This window comes from Tachysurus vachellii, chromosome 1 (genome assembly GCF_030014155.1).
Source record: "Tachysurus vachellii isolate PV-2020 chromosome 1, HZAU_Pvac_v1, whole genome shotgun sequence".
In the NCBI taxonomy this organism is placed as follows: domain Eukaryota; kingdom Metazoa; phylum Chordata; class Actinopteri; order Siluriformes; family Bagridae; genus Tachysurus; species Tachysurus vachellii.
This window is the reverse complement of record NC_083460.1, coordinates 34,229,110-34,249,876: the sequence shown is the minus strand read 5'-3', so window position 1 is coordinate 34,249,876 and position 20,767 is coordinate 34,229,110. Positions and strand designations below refer to the sequence as shown.

The 20,767-nt window shown below is 38.3% G+C and overlaps 1 protein-coding gene across 2 annotated transcripts in view; it reads left to right on the top strand.

The window, feature by feature from the left end:
* The window catches only part of adamts17 (ADAM metallopeptidase with thrombospondin type 1 motif, 17), a 136,893-nt gene that overhangs the window by 28,376 nt on the left and 87,750 nt on the right, over positions 1-20,767 (top strand). For both annotated transcript variants that reach the window (XM_060884164.1, XM_060884156.1), the window contains exon 7: positions 4,388-4,431. In XM_060884164.1, coding sequence (XP_060740147.1) covers positions 4,388-4,431 — 44 coding nt within the window. The remainder of the gene's footprint in view (positions 1-4,387; positions 4,432-20,767) is intronic.

Below are 20,767 nucleotides of genomic sequence, written 5' to 3'. Positions count from 1 at the left end.
AGTTGACTTATGTTGCCCAGATTACTAGCATTAGTAGAGAATTTTATAAGCACCCTTTATATCAATGATTTTTATTTATTTTATTTTTTTTGCCTTGATGCCTCTACATCTATATTGATATTTTGCTGATGTGAGTCATCACCAGGCATGGTGATGAGGTGAAGTTGTACACAGATATGTTTGATGATTTGTCAAGGCAAAAAATATTGACCCACTGTAATTTGTCTGTGGCGTTAGCATTGCTAGATCTTCCTGACCTGTAATTTGCATGTCATGTTACACACAATTTTTTTTAAATAACAGTACTTAACAATTTGCAATGTAAAAAGAATACATAACATTTAGTTTATTGGTAAGAAAAGTTCAAGGCTATAGAATTGAGATATTAGATATCAAAGAATTGTTAAAATATTTAAAATTGGCTAAATTAATATTTTGATTTGGGGGCACGGTGGCTTAGTGGTTAGCACGTTCGACTCACACCTCCAGGGTTGGGGGTTCGATTCCCGCCTCCGCCTTGTGTGTGTGGAGTTTGCATGTTCTCCCCGTGCCTCGGGGGTTTCCTCCGGGAACTCCGGTTTCCTCCCCCGGTCCAAAGACATGCATGGTAGGTTGATTGGCATCTCTGGAAAATTGTCCCTAGTGAGTGATTGAGTGAGTGAATGAGAGTGTGTGTGTGCCCTGCGATGGGTTGGCACTCCGTCCAGGGTGTATCCTGCCTTGATGCCCAATGACGCCTGAGATAGGCACAGGCTCCCCGTGACCCGAGGTAGTTCGGATAAGCGGTAGAAGATGAATGAATGAATGAATGAATATTTTGATTTATTACATTCATTTGTGAGATGATTCCTGTTCTGTTAATACAAATTCTGCTGCTGAACTTCTGCTGCTCCCCGTTCTGGGTCACCACAGTGGATCACCCAAACCACATATTTAATTTTGGTGGTTTAAGTTTTATGCCTGATTCCCTTCCTGATGTAACCCTCCCATTTGTTATCCCTGCTTGGGACGGACACTGAGAGTGACTTGGTAGTAAACAAACTCCAGCCACGGCTGTGAGAGCGCCGGATCCTTCTGCTAGACCACCAGGGATTTGTTTTGTTTATACAATTAATTAGCAAAAAATTTATTTTTACACCATTTCTTTTTATAACTATACCGATTCAGATACATTTTGGTTGGTCTGTAGATTTTCTGTAAAAATATTTTTTTAGTATTTAAACACATTTACAGTTTACTTCATTTATTTATGTACTTTCTGTATGGTAATCACGTCTTAGTAAATCTCTTACTAGGTGGATCTTTGTGGATACAAGTGGTGATTATCTGAAAAGGCACTCAGACACACATGCACTTGAGATTCTGCTGTGTTGTTCTTTTACTCTTAAATTGTTCATGGGGTCAAACGTGACTGGGGTGTTAAAAAAATTGCCATCCACTGATAATAGAGAGGCAAAATCCCTCCTCTGTTTCATTCTGAATTGTAACCAAGTATTTTTCAAATTGTAAACACATTCATACATAGGTTTATTGCTGTACTCTCTTTAATTTAGTTCAACAGAATATGTATTATTGTAATAAAGGTATTTTCTGAAAGTACTTAAATCTCAACCCAATCTAGGAAGAAACCCGGGGTGGGGTTTTGCTCTGCTATTATCCGTGGACGGCCACATTTGACAGTCAACACGCTACTCGTGTTTGACCTCATGAACAATTTAAAAGAGTTCAACACATACACATCAGAATCACAAGCGCATGTGCGTCTGAGGGAACGAGTCTTATTTCATCTGTTAAGTGTACCTTTATTGCCATGATACATTTTATGATAAACGAATCACTTGTATTCACAGAGTACAGCAGTAGACATTAGTAAGAGATGAAATGATACTAAAACCCAAAAAATGGAATTTGTACCTCATGTTCAGCATTGAATTTCTTTGTTATTTTACACTACAACGGTGTTCAATAGCTCATATGAATTAAGATACTATGCTGTTCTTACAATACGCTTAATTTTTTCCACACAAACGTTTACATCTTTAAAGTAAATGGTGATGTAAAACCCATTTCTGCCCCAAGTGCTTGTTCATAAACTTCAAAAACTTAAAGGCATTATGTTCAACCACTAAAATTCTGTATAAGGTTATCCAAACTGAGGTAAAAACATCTCTCACTGAAAGCCAACAGTGTTCTAACTAATTCATTTCAGATTTGTAATGATAAAATAATCTTTTGTTGACACTGATTGAAAATGTCCGATGAGTAGATTTTCATTCTGCCAGCAGAATGGAGCACCAGTGTACTGGTAAATAAGGGTTAAGCAGGAAATTAGAAAGATGGATATTGATCAGTCATTTATGACAGACTGAGTTGAAGCTTTATCACAGTTTTCATTATTAGTTTAGTATACAAAGATTGTAACATTTAAAAGTGTAAAAAAAAAAATAGAAATCATTCAAATCAAAGCTTTTATACGTTGTGTAACTCAGTAGCTCCCTAGATTTTGTTGTTGCTTTTCCTCTGACCAGATATTTCCTTATTATTCTTCAATTGTACAGCCAGAAGTACAGCCCTTTAGTATCATCCTGTCCAGCAGAACTGGCCAGGCCTCGTCACCTGTCAGTCAGTCCACCATCCGAGCTCAAAATAAGATTTTGGTTGAATCAAATTACAGGGTTGGAGTGTTCCACTGCTGCCCACTTGCAGCCTGACCCTGCCAAGGAGAATTACAAGGGGAAGCAGTGTAGACGGATTTAGCTTCATACCATCTGTGGCTCTGGAGACATTGATGCTGCTCCATGGAATATGACAGTCGAAGGCATACAAGTGCTTTTTAGCTTCCTTCTCCATCTCCTCCTCTTGTTCCTCATGGTACCATCTAAAACCCACTAATTATAGGGTTTGAAGACCACCACAAAATGAAGTTCATACCAACTTTTTTAATGTATTGTTGACAGTGTTTCTGTAAGCAGCCTAGGAAAAGAGGAAGGTCAAACCTCAAAGGAACTCTGCCTTAATGTGAGGTAGTGTTGTCCAGGTTTCCGGCCAGAAGGAAAACAGCCCGAATTTAAGACGATCTCGGATGTGAAATGTTTTTGAAAGGGAGATGCGCTGTCTGGTATTGATTTGACAATTCAAAGCGATGCAGCCTTTGAATCTGTTTGAAAGCTGTCTGATGGTTGAAGGGAGTTAGGGGGGTGAGGGGCCATTTTCTCTTCTTAGCAAGTTTCTGGATTGAATCCAAGCCTGGCTTGGATCCCGGTAGAGGTGCCTGCCTATCGCTCAAAAATTCTCTCTCTCTTTCTATTTCTATCTCTTTTTGTGTTGGCATAGCTTCCCCTCTGGCCTGGTCGTGGTCTAGTGGCATTTCAAGATGATGATGTGAAGCTGTTGACACCCTGTTCTGTTAATGGACAGCAGGTCATGGGAAAACGGTGCCCTCAGAAGTGTCCCTTATTTTGCATACCACTTTCACCGTCTTTGTTCTAAGGAAATTAAATTCTCAGCCTAAAGACTTTAGATTTACACAGTAGCACCAACATGCTAATGTGGACATCGGGGTGGGAAATTGATGATACATATGAGAATTCTGGTTAGAATATTAAAGTTTATTATGTATTTTGGAGGGGGGCACGGTGGCTTAGTGGTTAGCACGTTCGCCTCACACCTCCAGGGTCGGGGTTCGATTCCCGCCTCCACCTTGTGTGTGTGGAGTTTGCATGTTCTCCCCGTGCCTCGGGGGTTTCCTCCGGGTACTCCGGTTTCCTCCCCCGGTCCAAAGACATGCATGGTAGGTTGATTGGCATCTCTGGAAAATTGTCCCTAGTGTGTGAGTGCGTGAGTGAATGAGAGTGTGTGTGTGCCCTGCGATGGGTTGGCACTCCGTCCAGGGTGTATCCTGCCTTGATGCCCGATGACGCCTGAGATAGGCACAGGCTCCCCGTGACCCGAGGTAGTTCGGATAAGCGGTAGAAGATGAATGAATGAATGAATGAATGTATTTTGGAGGTTTGTCATGGATGCTGAACAATCAAGACAGAGAAATTGTCTGATCACATTAGAAAAGTGGTTGTTCTATGTTGCTGGCTTAAAAGCGATTAGTTATTTTCTTTTTTCTTACATATTTAGATATTACATATACCAAGGCCAGTTTTACAAGGCCATTGATGCATTCTTAATTTAAGCTTTTTGCTTATAGTTATATTGCCAGGCCCTAACAAGAAATCTCTCAAGCAGTTGCATTAGCTAAAGAAAACACTCTTGAGCTAGTTAACACAATGTTAATGATCATAACCCCTGTCTCACTGCATACATTCCTGCTTTTAAGTCTGCTTGAATGATCCGATAACATGCAGTCTGTTTCTGTTTCCTTCTTGTATTTTTTCAGGACAGATTTCTGTGTCCACAAAGATGAGCCCTGTGACACTGTTGGTGAGTTACTGCATTTTATTTCTTTGTTAATTCTTTTTTAAAGAGACACTGTGCTCAGAAGCTCTTGCAGTGTAAAAATCAGCCCAAGTATGCTCCTGGTTAGTTCTTTTTTCTGAGATGGTTTTCTTCTTCTTAAGTGCATTGCCAGACCTGTATGAGTTATGAAGGTTAGATATGCAGTAGACAAATATAAAATTTATTAACAAGAAAAATGTCAAAACTGCTGCAAGGTCCAGTGTTGTGGCTGCCTGGAAATCTTATTGTCTAGACTAAAAAATGGTACACATCTTGATGTAGTAACGTAATGCATTTCTAACTACTTAAGTGCATTAATATACAGTAGACTAAGGGAAACAAACAAGTACATGATCCTCATGCAGTATTGAGTACATGATCCTCATGTAACTGAAGGTTTCATCTTGTTCTCAACTCTGACAAAAAATCAGCAATGTTCCAACTGTTAGTTGTGATGTTCAGTCCTCAGATTTAGAATGTTTGTGATATACTTACAGCACCAAGGTGTGTGGCATCACCATAAAGTATGCTACAGTATGTGTACTCATAACCTCCATGACAAAAGATTCGATTGCATTGAATCGAAAACCTCAAATGTTTACAATTTTTGAATAGTAATTTGGTCAATATTTCTGTTCCACAAGAAATATTATTAGACAAAAAACATCTGTTACGCTTTTAAAAAAAATTCCCAATGAATGAGACATGGAATTGTCTTGAAGCCTTCATGCACTATTTTACATGGCTAGCCTTTGCATGCATCTTGAACCGTATTGTCTGTTTTGTTTTTTAATGTAATAACACATGCGTGTTGAGCATAAAATATTCATCCGTGGTTACTTTAAAGAATGCCATTTTTGCTAGAGTACAAATGCAAAATAATTTACCTGAAAGAATATATTTACAACAATACAAATTATAAGACAACTTTAAAGCAAATGAGAATGGAGTGTATGATTTTTGCATTATAGAAAAAAGACACAGTAATGTATGTAAATGGGCATCTTTCAACATCTTTTTTATCTTTGACTTGAATTGTGATCTACGAACACAATCCAAATGCACACAGTAAAAAACAAGATTTTACAGATAAGCTTTTTTGTTTTGTAAAAGTCAGTAAAGCATCATGTGTGTGCCCTGCGATGGGTTGGCACTCCGTCCAGGGTGTATCCTGCCTTGGTGCCCAATGACGCCTGAGATAGGCACAGGCTCCCCATGACCCGAGGTCGTTCGGATAAGCGGTAGAAAATGAGTGAGTGAGTGAGTAAAGCATCATGTTCTTTGTGCTCTGGCTGTTGAATCTACTTGTATGCTTGGAAATACTGAATAAACTGGGCTACTAATTTGTCCACTCCATAGACTTTAATCAAATCTTTTAATAATACATATCGAGAAATATATTTGAGATATTGTGCTTTTGCTTATACACAGTGAGTGATTGGTGAGGTGGTTAAAAATACATCTTTGCTATCTTTTCAGAACTGTTTGGGCTTTTAAACGTAGCCTTGGGTTACTGAGTTTCTGATTCAAATCTTCAAGAAAATCAGCATCACGGTACACATCAGCAAGCCTTTGTTTTGAACTCACCTACATGGCATGGGACGTTAGATGCCACAGATTTTTCCTGGATCGAAATAAAGTCCCTTTGTAGCGAAACCTTTGTGAACGACTTTACCAGGATTTCCTGGTACACAGACAGATGCTCTAGCTACAATTATGTACTTTTTGGTCCAACATCATAAAGCCGGTTAGGGTTTAAAATCAGATTAGACTAATCTTTCCTAAGCATGGAGTGAAACATTTGTACATATGTAAATGAATAAAAAAAAGAAGCAAATGTCAACTTCAAATGTGTTATAGACAGGTAACTGGTATAAGCTGAATGCTGCATCCAGTAATCTTCAGGTTCTCTTGAGTACACATAACTTATGGATTTCAGTTGCTTCTACAAAGCTATTTGGTACTTTGATTTATTGATATGGACTAAAGTCTGTTTGTTTGTATAGGATGGAAACCTATAATTAGTTATTGAAGCTATAGTTAAATCCAACTGTAGTTCAAGCTGTTAACTATTTGCAGGAAACGGTTCATTTTAAAGACCATTTATTTAAATAAAAGCAAAAAAAGCCAATATAACTGTCTTTATTTGAGCAACATTGGAGAAAAGCGTTTCACTTCTTTCCACAAGTCACCTTCAGATGTATATGAGGGTTGATTGGGGCATGCGCTATGCATATGACATGCTAATAAGGGCCTTTTGGTGGGAGTTTGCATCTGTGCAGCTAAAACTGATTCATCATTCACGCTCGAATCACTGCTAGTTTAGATGACAGTTTATGAATCAGATGCAAATTATTCCCATGCCATTCTGTACACTGAAGTCTGTACACTTGCTTGTATACAACTTAAGTTAAAAAAAGGATACTGTCTCAAATCCATACAGGTTGCACATGTTGAATGACAACGCCAGACTTCCCTTCATAAAACAAAGTGCATACTCTTCCCGGTTGGTGGCAGCTGCTTCATTCTGGACCTCACTGTAGGGGGGTATTTGTAAACAGTGAAGAGTTTTTATCTCCTGCAAAGAGAGACAGATGTCTTAAAGTCCTTCAGTACATCCAGTCTTCTCACAAAATAACAGCATGCTGAAATGTGTCTGTCTTCAGAGCTTAGTGAAAATGAGCAATTGCAGACTTTTAGCCACGTTTACAAGAGCCATTCCCCAAGGATTAAGAGATGTGTTATAAAAAAAAAAAACGGCATCAGTTGGAATGTGGAGATTTGAATCACCTCTATAAAATTCTGAAGGGTATTTGTTTCTAGGAGTGTGTGAATAAGAGTGGGGCCAAGGCAGAGCGTGTCGAGTTTGTATGCTGCAGGCACAAGGGCTTAAACCAGCTGAAGGAGTGCATTGTCAGAACCCTAGAGCTTGACTCGAACATAATTGATATGGCATGATGGAACCGGCTCGGTCACAGTGGTGCTATTATGCAGACACAAAAACACTACGCTCTTGAAAAAGCATGTCTGCATGGATGGCTCTCCTCCTGGGTGGCCAATTTTCCCTAAAGGGAGGACTGACAGACAGAGACGTAGCCGTCCTTCTATAGTATCAGACAGCCAACATTACCCTGTCAGAACATGTTAAACTAATCCAGCCATTTCCACTTCAAATTACCACTACCTTAATTTTTGCTTATGACATATATTTTTGGATGAGTAGAATTCTAGGATTATGATGTTTGCCAGCTGTTTTACTCTATATGGTCATCTAGAAAGAGTTTAGGATAACAGCTTGGCTCAGGTCTGGCAAGACTCCATCTGAAAGACAACAAATTGGGATAAAGAGCTAAAAATTCACTAAGGCCCCATTATGGAACAGGACCAAAACAATGAGCTCATAGATATCAGGTGATGGAAGTGTTCTCTTAGAAAACATACGACTCACATTTTATGCAGGCTGTTCTTTAGTAGTGAATTGATTGAATTTGACCATAAAATGGTTTGAATATTGAATAGTAAATTGCTTAATGTTACCGTTCCACAAAAGAAAACAAACATCTATAACCTTTCCAAGGAATTCTCTATGGATATGTAACATGAAACATGAAGTTCCTAATCATATGTTCAGTATTTTGCATGGCCTGCTTTTGCATGCTGGAACTTTATTGTTATTTTGATGTGATGTAATAACATGTGTGCGTTGAGCATAAAATATAAAATATACAACTCATTGTTTCTTAAAAGAAAGGCAGAACCGCTGCACATTTTAACCAGTGTACTCATGCACATTAATTCCCCTGGAGGAATTTCTTCATAATATCAAGTAAATATCAAGTTTACGCTAACTTTAAAGCAAATGAGAATGAACTATAGAAAATAAGAACATCTTGTAGACGTCAATCAAAAAGTTAATTGTGTTATTCTTGACTTGTATGAGGATTTCCTAACACAATCCAAGAGAACTTTTGCAAAATGGACACTTGACAAAACTGCAATAATGCTTCAAAAATACATTCTGAATAAGCATTAAGCCATTTGAGCGAGGCTCTTAACCCCTTACTGCTAAGGGCCTGTGGTAGCCTAGTGGTTAAGGTGTTGGGCTACCAATCGGAAGGTTGTGAGTTCGATCCCAGGTCCGCCACTGATGGGCCCCTGAGCAAGGCTCTTAAGCCTCAATTGCTCAGCTGTATAAAAATGAGATAATGTAAGTTGCTCTGGATAAGGGCTTCTGCCAAATGCTGTAAATGTAAAGGGGAGCTGAAATGCTTTCTCTTTTGCCTTTTTTGGCTTTTTTTTGTGATTTAAATCATTCAGAACATAGCCAGTTATAAATGACGTTACATTCTAGAATTGCTCAGATTATACAATGGCGGAAAGCTCTTTTTACAATCAACTGTGGACTTGTGAACTTTAAAGCCACACATTTGCATCTTAAAAAGCCAAGACAGTATAGTTTTTCACTTTGGGGAATCATTTACATTTAATGACTAGTACAAAGTGTACACATTTTTAATGGAATTTAACAGAAAGTGCATTTGCCAAGTTAAAAGTTATCAAGGTGATTGCATGGTCTGTCTAACTAACAGTGTTGTAGTATGAAGTCTAGGTGACTGAAGTCTCACTTGTCCCGGGGAGATTAATTTATTCTATTGAATGGGGGAAATTTCCTGATTGATATTGAGATTTTTTTTGGGGTTGATATGTGTGAATTGGTGTGTAACTGCTAGGGGTAAAGATTATAAGTTGTGTAAGTGGTAGGTGGTGTGATTTATTTTAGTTTGAGATAGATGGCATCTATTACTCATCTTTCAAGCCAGTTGTCACATTTATCCAAAATTTGTGCTGTTGAGACTGTTAGACTGTTGAGATATGACCTGAGGTCTTTCAGGTCTTCTTATCGTTCATGTACAGCTACACTATAGCTTTGACCGTATAACTGTTGTTTACCTTCAGGTGTAGGTTGACAATTGATTCTTGACTTGAGGAAATGACACTTGTAAGTTAGATCATGGACTTATAAAGTGGTCAATCATCTGCACCTTTGGCCAACGTTTGGAAATGATGCTCTTTTTAAAAAGCAGGGTAATAAGAGTCTTGTAAATGATGACCAACATTTAGTCAATATGGTGAATTACAGGAATAGAGACTGCCTGAACAGACGATGAAGTAAAATTGTCCATGGGTTCATGCTAGACTAAGCATGTTTGTGGTAAATAACAGAGTGGGTTTCAACTAAATTAATTTTCTTAGCATGCTGTACATCTATATCTATAACAGGAACCTAGAATTTTAAAATTTCCTTCTGTAAATATCCCCTATACCCTTTTGGGACTGTTCCACAATTGGTACCATTACTACAATTTCTACGATTTCATTTGAGTTATACATTTCAATTTACACAAAATCATACAAGTCGTGGACAAAAATATCCCATACAGGACAATGACACTATTTTCAAAACTACACTGGAGTAATTTAAAACCATGTAAATTTTGTGTCACAAAAATACACTTTCCAATTATATGTTATGTAAATTAAACGAATCTCTATTAAGTCCATTTCAATTTCAGTATGTATATATATATATATATAAAATATAAAGTTCAAGACGGTTAATACTTATGCAAGGTTCTTTACATTGTTTTTTTTTTTTTTTTTTATATTATTAACACATTCACCTACAGTAGATGTAAGATGTTGAACATGTACCTAGGCGAGGGAAAGCATTCATACATCAGACTAAGAGCTTTATTAAATGTCAGCTGGTAACAAAAGATCTAAAAACCCTTTAATCAGGTAGATCTAACTGCTGTAATTACTCATAGAGAGGAATTTCCCTTCTCACACCAACAGGAAGGATTTTCCAGAGTCGGGAATGTCTCATCATTAGTTCCTGAAGATCAAAGTTATCTACAAGGAGATGTAGTTTAAATAAGGCAAGATAAGCTCACCCCTGAGGGTGCTAGGCTGTACTAGATGTGGATGTAGATGGCTTTCTGGGTCTTTAAAATCACTTATCCAGCTTTGTATTTTTGCCACAAATTGATTGTCAAATCATCTTTGATCATGTACAACCTGTTATATAAATTCAGGAAAAAAGAATTCTGTGGGTGTACATGGGACTTATATCATTTCTGCTTCTGTTACAGTGATTTTCTGATTTTCCTCATTTGGAAGAACTAGCTTGGTCAGTATACTACACTATTAAATAAAAGAGTTCTTAGTTTCAGTATACTGATCAAAACCCATGTTTTTGTTGCCCAGAAAACTGACTAGGCTAAAAGTTGGGAGCTAATCTAACATAATAATATATAGCCGGCTAGTCAGTTAGATAAACACCATAATAGAGATTACTCAAAGCAAAGCTTTATAGGGATTGCCAGTGACTTTGTAGCACAGAATAAAAAATCAGCAAGTCGTTTGTGAACCTTTCGGCTATGACCTGTCCTGTAACATGTTATTTGAGTGTGACTGTTGTCACCTGAGATGAGTAAATGGTGTTTTTGTAGGAGGTCACACCTCAGCTGATATTTGTAATGTATGTGTAATGCAGCAGGTGGTGGGATTTTCGAAGCTGTACTACAGTTACAGCATTGAGGGAGAACACATAAATTCACTTAATAAAAAAACTATAGCTTCTACAAATAAAAAAAGGCCAGACTTTTGTCTATTGTGCACTGCCACATTGTCTCAGCTCCACATGTTGTTGATTGTGTCTGTAATGCCACACCAGAGCCTTGGGCAATGTGATTTTTTTTCTTCTGGCTAGAACGACAATAAAAAAAAATCTCTTAAATTTTTAATATCACCATGTCACTGATTTGCTGATTTGCCCTCCCCTTCTTCAGAGGGTTATCTACTGATCCTGAATCCATCAGTGAAGAATAATTTCCTAGTGTTCATTTATGTCAGTTGCATTATAACTGGTGGATACAAACAACCACGGATAAACCAAAATGAATAATTTTACTGCGTTTGCTTTAAACCCCAGTCATTCCTTTACTCTTGTCTGAGTCCTTACATATCCTAACAAAGATGAGGGTTGTTTGGTTCCAGAGAATGACTCTCTGTGAACCACATCTCTATATTTCATCATGTTCAAATTTGCTTTAATGAAGCGGAGATGTACTTAGCTGCAGCTTGCTTCTGCGAAAACGTTTATACCCCTATCAGCTCACATAATATAATGTAATGTATACACACTAATACAAGATCAAAAAGTGGAAGAAAACATCAGAGAAAATAGAATTGCAAGATATAAAGGTAGAAATACAGTAAAAGGAGAGTAAAGACACCTTGGCCTCAGGAGCCTAAACAACATTTTACGAATAACCTTTGATCAGCACTTGAAGTGAATCACATTCACCTTTTCATGTCATGCCAGAAAGTGACATTTGGGATTTGAGTGTAATAGCCACAGCTTCCTTTCCTCTGTTCTCTGCTTCTACTTAGCATATAGGGAAGAGAGTGAGGCCTGAGAAATACAGTGCAGCACAGGACATGGTGTAATCTGACATTTGCTTCAGTGAAGCACCTCCCTGGTTTTATAAGCTCCCCTGCTGGCTGGGTTTATCCTGAAGTTTCCTGTTCTGTGAAGACTGTAGAAACTTTAGGGCTGACTGTGTAGAAGGCGTCAGCATAATAACCTCAGGATATTGACCAAAGCTGTTTGGAGCGCTTTGGTCTTCTCCTTCAGAGCGACACTCATTGTATATGTACATTATGCAATCTTACATTCACGTTTATTCACTTTAGTGATCGACAAATGAGGCTGAACCCAAACCAAACAAACAGCAGTGACCTCAATGGAAGTCCACAGCAGTGATTTGGTTGCTTCCCTGACTAATTCCCTCCTTCCCCAGCGAAAGGCTTTTGATGGACATTCCCCTCTCTCGCTTGAAATTTTTTAAATAATACATTTTTCTTCATGCTGCAGGCTATTTAAATTCTGCTATATTTGTTTAATAACCAAACCCCGATAGATACTTTTCCAAAACTTGTCCCAGACATGTTTTGATTGGTCTTAGTCATCATGCCACATTTATGTGTGTTCTCTAAAAAAAACTCTATGGCCTTTTTGGAACAGATGTATTTATACTGAGATTATGTCACACTTTAATTGCATGCAGTTGGACTCTGTTCATCTGATTATGTCACTTGTGTTAATATTGGATCCACCAGAATCAATTTTGTTGTCTTATGTAGCTCACTGTCTTTATATAGCACTAGGGTCCTGGAGAAACTTTGTTTCATTTCACTATGTACTGAATCACCTATATATGACAATAAATAATACTAAATAAAAATAATAATACCACACTGCAATGAGGATGTATACCTATGTAAGGCACTGTACTGGCCCATCCAGTCCTAAAAAGCTTAATGGTTAATTTTGGTACAAGTTAACCTACTGTAGCAGCAGGATATTTGTCATTTTTGGTCTTTATAAATGTCCTTATAAGATGTCTTCAATCGTGTTCTGCCTGAAATTTCGATTTTTTAATGCCTGGAAAAAAACCCCAAAAACATGTTATTCATGTTTATGACACCTTTGTGCTCAAGGAAGAAGCAGGAGCTGTCTGGGTTTTGAATACACAATCTCCCAGTTTTTCTACTGCATAACCGTAACTGCTGAATATATTATTGTAGATGTTTTTCTTGCAATACTTTCAGGACTGTGAGTGGCAATGACAGTTGCAGTTACTCGATTATAGGCCTGGCAAAAACTTCACTCCTTCAATACAGAGGTCTAGTAGGTGAAGGAAGGGGCTATGAGTAATCCAATATGAAATTAAACCAAAACATGTCTCGAAAAATTAAACGCATAAAGTCATAAGCCACTGTAGTGTCGAAACACCCTTCTACCTTCCCTTTTGAGAAGCTGTACCGAACACTTAACTGTTTTCAAGTGTCTCTAATTATAGCAGACATGTTGCTCTAATCAGGTGAAATGTCAGCCAGATGAGCACATCAGCCATGAAAATGAATGACAGCGTTTACTTCAGCCTTAGTGCTAATTGCAAATGCCACAAGAAAAACATTTGGTCTGTATCTTATTTTCTGTCTGGAGTGCATTTTAATATATTTGAAATAAGCAGGCATTGATGTGATGCTACATACTCCTAAACAAAATAGTTCCAACTATGACCCTGGATTGCATCTATCTGGATTGAATGCCCCTAGACTCTACACTATATAGTCAGAGGTTTGTGGATACCTGACTATCACACCCACATGTGTTTGTTGAACATCCCATTCCAGATTTAGTCCTCTCTTTGCTCTTATAATAATCTCCATTCTTCTGGGGAGCTTTCCACCAGATATTGGAGTGTGGCTGTGGGGATTTGTGTTCATTCAGTTACAAGAGCAATAGTGAGGTCTGGTGATTGTGGTTAAGGTGATGTTTGGTGAGGACGCCTGGGTGCAGCTGGCATTTCAGTTCATCCCAAAAGTGTTCAGCGGAGTTGAGGCCGGAGCTCTGCACAGGACACTCAAGTTTTTCCATTCCAACTTGGCAGATCTTTTTCATGGAGCTCACTTTTGCTCAGTTGCATCGTCATTCTGGAGCAGATTTGGGCCCCTCGGTTCCTGTGAAGACAAGCTATACTATTGTGTGGTTCCAAAAGTTTGGAAAAGGCTGGTGCATTGGTGTGATGGTTAGGTTTTCTTGACAAGCTTTTGGCTGTGTGGCATATACACAATTATTCATTAGTGGGGTTTCCTTTGATAAAAGCTTCCAAGTAAAACCGGTATTATGGACACAGTTGGATTGCCATTCAAAATAATATTTGAAGAACAGGATGCCACACCTTCACCGACATGGAAGCCACACTTCCTCCATTGGGAAAAATACAAGTATGTGTAACTTTTTGCAGTGTTTTCACACTATTTCTGCTACAAATATTTGATGTTGAGATTTCTTTGCTTTTTGTATCTTTAATGGTTACATTAATACTTATGCAACAATTAGTTCTGGTTCACTAATTAGATTGGCTGCATTCCAACAGTGCTTACATTTCCAATTACCACACTGGGATGCAATCACAGTTCTCATTTGTGTTCGCCATGTAAAATTCCTAGTGTGAAACTGTTACTTAGTTGTGTTAGTAGTATTAGCATCGCCATCAGCAGACACTCTAGTTTTCAGGAATATATTTTTCGGCTTAAAATACAGTATGAAAGTTCTTCACTTTCAAGTTCTTCACGAAATTTGGACTTGATAATGAAAAGGAAACGCGAATACCGATTTTAGCAAAAGCACATGTAACAAGAACATACAAATCAACATGAGCTAGATAGCTAGCCAACTCGCCATAAAGTGAGTATGACTTACATTTACAGCATTTAGCAGACACCCTTATCTAGAGCGACTTACATTTTATCTCATTTTTATACAACTAAGGGTTAAGGGCCTTGCTCAGGCCTTGCTTAACCACTAGGCTACCACATGACTTCTTTGGGTTCCTGCTAGCAGAGCAAAAAGAAACAGAACATGTGGTCATATAGTATGCGAATGTTACGGTTCAGCCCGGACTTTTGGCCATGTGCTTCTGCTTATGTTCCATGTCATGTGTCTACCCCGCCTTTGTTTACTACTCCCCTGTCTCTACACACCTGTTCCCTATGTTTTCATTGTCTTGTCTATTTAACCGTGTCGCGTTGCCGATGGGGCGGAATCATCGTCAGTGTACCCTCGTCCTTCGTCCTGTCTAGTTCGTCTGTGTTCCTGTTTAATGTGTTTTAAGTTATTAAAACCTATTTATTTAATGCTATCCTGCATATGGGTCTGTCTTCCTCCTCCCCATTGTGACAGTGAGATGTTGCTGGATATTAATTGCTTGTATATAGAGCAATAAAAGTGATATCACATTCTCAATCATGTGGTTGTACTGAATATCAGCACAGTTGTGATTAAAAGTAAAGCCCAGATAATGTTATTTGAACTGCCTCACACCTACACATGCAAGTAAATGGAAGTATATTTCAATAATAAATATAATTGAATGATAATTAGCTTGGAATAAAAATGTAACCGAATTCAACATTAATTTAAAGTCTGTTACCAGTTAACAAGTAAATAATTTTTTGTAGCCCATTAGCTTCAATTTATGTCATAGCTTCAAGCTCCCGACTGTTCAGATAAACATCTGGCTCGATTTCATTCAGTGTATCACTTTACATACACTGTGTATGCTATAGTAACGCTTGCTTTCTGTTTGTTGCTTATACTTACTGTACATAGTTTCTATATACTACAACATACTATGAATGGTTTCTCATTATTAATGGTGCTTGCAAAGCATCATTCTTACTATCCTGCATTCTCTTCCAGACAAAACTTCGGCACGTAACTTGTCCCGCAGCTTTTGTCCTAGACCCATGAATGACGTGTCAAATCGACCAGCTCATTGAGGAGAGTGTGCTATGACTTTTATAAGCGATCAGAGTACCGGTACTTCCGGTACCGGGTCTCAAAGTGGCCTTTTTCCCATAGACTCCCATTATAAACTTTGGAGGTTTATAACTTGGGAAGCCTTGGAACTATCTACACCAAACTCGGCCAGCTCCTTTAGGGTGATACTCTGAACAAACTTTTAAATTGGTGTACCGACTGGCCTTCCGGTTGTGCCGCAGCCCCGCCCCCAAAATATACAAAATCAAAAAACTTTTTACAACATGGACATGTGACATATCAAAACACCTCACAACAGTGAGGGGAACTTCCTCACGTGTAATTTGATGAAGTCACATGACGTCACGTGATTTCACATGAAAATCAAAATTTAGCACAACATGGACATGTGACATATCAAAACACTCAGCACAATGAGGGGAACTTGCTACGTGCAAGCACCATTCACATTTTCTTCAGGAAATGTACGTTCTAGTTTAAGTTAATGTCAAACTAAATTTCACCTTAACTATTGAACAGTCATAGTCACAATCCATAGTGCAACTAAAACCACAATAAACTTAATTAATCCATAGTCTATAAAGAAACTGGAAACATGAGCGAGGGTCAAAATCAGGAAATAATAGACAAAAAAAACATTACAGAATTAAATTATGCAAACCAACAAATCCAGCCAACGAGGAGATATATTTGGGATATACATAAACCATAAGCCAGGGGTGGTTGGTTGACCAGAAAAAAATGAACAGACAAAAAAATAGGCACAACGTAAAAGGCACAATGTAAAAAATACGCAGGGAAACACATCATGAAGTGTTGTGTTGTGCTTTGAGAGGGCAATTCATGACAATGACAAAGAAAGTAAAACAGCTTAGCTAGCTCAGCCAGACTAGCATGTGTGTGCAGATTTAAATAAAGAATGTGCTAACACTTTAAAATTGCCTTACATTGCATTGGGATAAAAAACAGCCCCTGGCTAGTTATTAGTGTCTGTTTCATAGCTTGCGTGAACAAAATGAAGTGGTTTATCGTTACAATTTATTCAATTAGGAATCTTATAGAAAGCAAGAAAGGAAATGTTAAAACATTGGTAATTTTTGGAACAAACTATTTATTTATTTGCTTGTTTGTTTGTTTGTTTGTTTGTTTAATTTTTGAGCACACATTGAACCAATGGAATAAAAATTGTCCAGGCCAAAGTAAACCTGTCTGGTGTGAGACATTAAACAGACACAAGACCCAATACAGACATCCAAGCATGAAGGCATTCTTTTTACACACCTCGTGTCTCTGATATCCCGGCTAAAAAAAGAAGTGGATGTTTGATTTCATTAAAAGACACGCTGGTCTCTTTGTGCAACGTTTCTCAAAAAAACACATGCACACACACACGCATGCACACACTCACACACACGACAAACACACATCTGTGAGGTCATGGAACATGGGAATGAAATGCTCCACTTGCAGCAGACCTGCAGCTTTGGGAAGTCGCAGTCAAAGGCTCGTCTGCCTAAAACCTCCTCCAACAACGTCTCACTTGAAAGACTTCCTGAGCCTTTCTGCTCTTCTATGCAAAATGTGACCTAGTTTCATTTTTAAGGAAAACTTTCTGTCTTTCTGTCCCTCATGAGAGTCAGCATTTTATGAGAATAAAAATTGTGACTCTAGTCAATGCCCTGCATATTTAATGTGCCCAGGCATTAAAAGAACAATGTAGAGCAAAGTCTTGCCATGTGTGGTGTTATTCATTAGTTATCTCAATGCCATTATGAAAGCAGCTGGACATCAATTTCACTCCAGCACAGTCAGCGAGGTCGGATTGTGCTGCCTTTGGGTGACTATTTTCTGAAACAACACAATGTACATTTTAATACTCGGGATGAAATGAAGAAAAAAGGGATTCATTCCACGGTTTAATTATGTGATCTGATTCAAATCATATCTTTACACTGATCACCTTTTTCTAATTCGTTATTGTTTCTATAGTAACAACCCGTTTACAGAGACTTATATATTTGTATATCAGTGTCAGGACTCAGCCCAGACTTTTGGCCATGTGCGCTTGTGTATGTTCCGTGCCACGTGTCTGCCCCGCCTTTGTTTACTCCTCCCCGTCTCTACAAACCTGTTCCCTATTGTTAATTATGTCTATATAACCTTGCCGCGTTGCTAATGGCAGCGCGGAAACATCATCAGTGTATTCATCAGTGTTCGTCAGTGTATCGTCAGTGTACCCTCGTCCTTTGTCCTGTTTAGTTTTCGTCCATGTTCCTGTTTTATGCATGTATTTACGTTTATTACACCCTAATCATTTGAAGCTATCCTGCATATGGGTCTGTCTTCCTCCTCCCAGTGTGATAATCAGACAGTCAGTAGAACTTAAGGATAATAAAAAAATGGATTAAAATGTATTTATATTTTGTTTGTGTATGGAAGGAGTATCCAGTATCAGAGCAGTGTAATACTCAGAAGGTTTGTAGAGACAGAGCACATTGTAATTTCTGGATCTTTTCAGCATGACAAGCAGTTTTTTTGAATTCACGTCAAAGTATTTATTTCAAGAGAGAAACGAAAGCGAGGGTGGTTAATGAATGATGTTTCTAACTGCTAACATAAGCGATAACTGGACCTTACTCGTCTTGACATTCTAAATCATTAAATGTTATGTTAAATGGCTATGAATGATGATAATGTGTCATTCGCAGGGTTGTGAGAGGAATAAAACACTTTAATGTGCGCTGTTATAGAACATGATCAAGGTAAAACTCCACTTGGCATCCTGCTGCATCACCCCGTGATATAGTTGATTATTTTCTTTTAACAGCAAGTCCTGTCAGGTTTTATTAAAGCATCCAGAGTTCAGACAATACAAAAATTCAACATGATATTATAATTAAATATTGTGTGAACTGTAGCTGTGTGGTATATTTTATTTGACAGGTTTGTTATGACATGAACCAATCATAGTATATACTGTATTGGGAGTGAGAGAGGTATACACTTTGGATGGAATGGCATCCATCACACACCATGCACATGAACACACACACATTTCAGAGACATTTTATTCATCTGAGCATTTGAGGGATAAGAACCTTGCTCAAAGGCCCAACAGCGGCAAATTTGCTGTGGTGGGATTTGAACACACAACCTTTTGATCAGTAGTCCAAGTACTCCACCTCCTACAGTCACACACTCGTTCACTCCTAAGGGCAATTTATCTTAGCCACTGAGGTGGGATTTTTGTTTTGTTTTGTTTTGTTTTGTTTTGTTAGAAAACCTGGAGAAAGCCCTCACAGACATTGGAAGAACTTGCGAAACTCCAAAGTCTCAAGGTCAAACTAGAGACTTTGACGGTTATGCAACACACCACTGTTCCACCCTTATATATAGTGTATAAACTCAATATTAATTGTGTTCTGGTTAGGATTTTGCAGATAAGGTTCCAGGTCAATATGTTTGGTTTTGTTCTTTAAAAAAATACAAATACACTTTACACAACTGCACTTTATGGGATGCTTTTGGAGTTGGCACTTTGGAATGGGCCAGCTGACTCATTCTTCCCCAGTGGTGTGTATGTGTGTGTGTGTTTGTGTGTGTGCGTGTTTGTAGGGGGTGGGTCTTGGCTTTTTAAAAATTCTGCTGAGCTTGTAAATTTAACACGAGAGGATAAGGACTAGTATTGTGGGACCCACGTGTGTGTGGCCAGTTTGGATTCTGATCTGGAAGTGCTGAGTAGGACAGAGTAGGTGATCACACACTTCAGTAATTTTATTTCATTGTTCCCAGCTTTCGAAGTTCAAAAGTTTTGGCCTCCCTGAATACTGCGCTTTGCCACCAATAACACAGACACACATTACCTCACAGCCTGCGAACGGCCAGCGACTGGGGTGTGTATCTGTGTGTATGTGTGTGTTCATGTACGTGTACGAGGGAGAGGCTTATGCTTTGTTTTTCAATGTACTGAATAATGTAGCCATAGGGAATATCGTGGCGCGAAAAATGCATGCGTCATTTCACCCTAGTTTGTCATGATTTGTGTGCTAAACAACAGAAAGATTCAAGATTATTCAGATTTATCGGCCATTTATAAACACAGGCCTTGGAATACGTCCTCATGCATAGTTGTGCAGGTTGTGCGAACGGTATTTCTAGGCCTTGCTCTTGACTTGAAGCTGTTTACGTATGAGATATGGCAGCGCGATATATTGTCTGGTAAATGTTATAACAGCATAGGCGCCTGGAATATTACAGATCACATCCTGAGTAGAGTCAGCTGTTAAACACAAGAGTTTCTGCACGTGTCAGTGAAAGTCATCTTTCACATGATCCAAATTCATTTGGTTAAAATAACACAGGCACGTCTTGATCTAGGAGGCTTCTCCAGCATATTCTAATCCAAGTACGGAGCAGCATACAGTACAACAGATGCCAACAGAACTACATTCTTATGATATACTACATGAATTATATGCTTATTCAATTCAACTGTATTTCTGTAGCACTTTTAACAATGAACATTGTCGCAAAGCAGCTTTAGGAATATAAAAATTCAGAATAAAAATTGCTCAGCGGTTAAAATAAAATGATACAACGAGCACAACAACTGACGGACAAAGAGAACCAGGCAGACATTTGTTATTAAAAGAGAATCTGTTTTTTTCAAAATAAAACACTTTTCAGAGTGTGATTGTTAATAAAATAGAAATAAAAATAAAGTATTTATTGTTTCTGTGCAGCCCGGTATAAAAGTACCCAAAGATCAGCACCGTTCCGCAGCCCGGTGGTTGGGGACCACTGATGTAAAGCATTTTTTTTTTTTTTAATTCTGCACAGACACATAACTGTAGCAACCGAGTGTGTTAAATGTTCCTGGCTTTTTTTGTGTGTGTGTGTTGATTG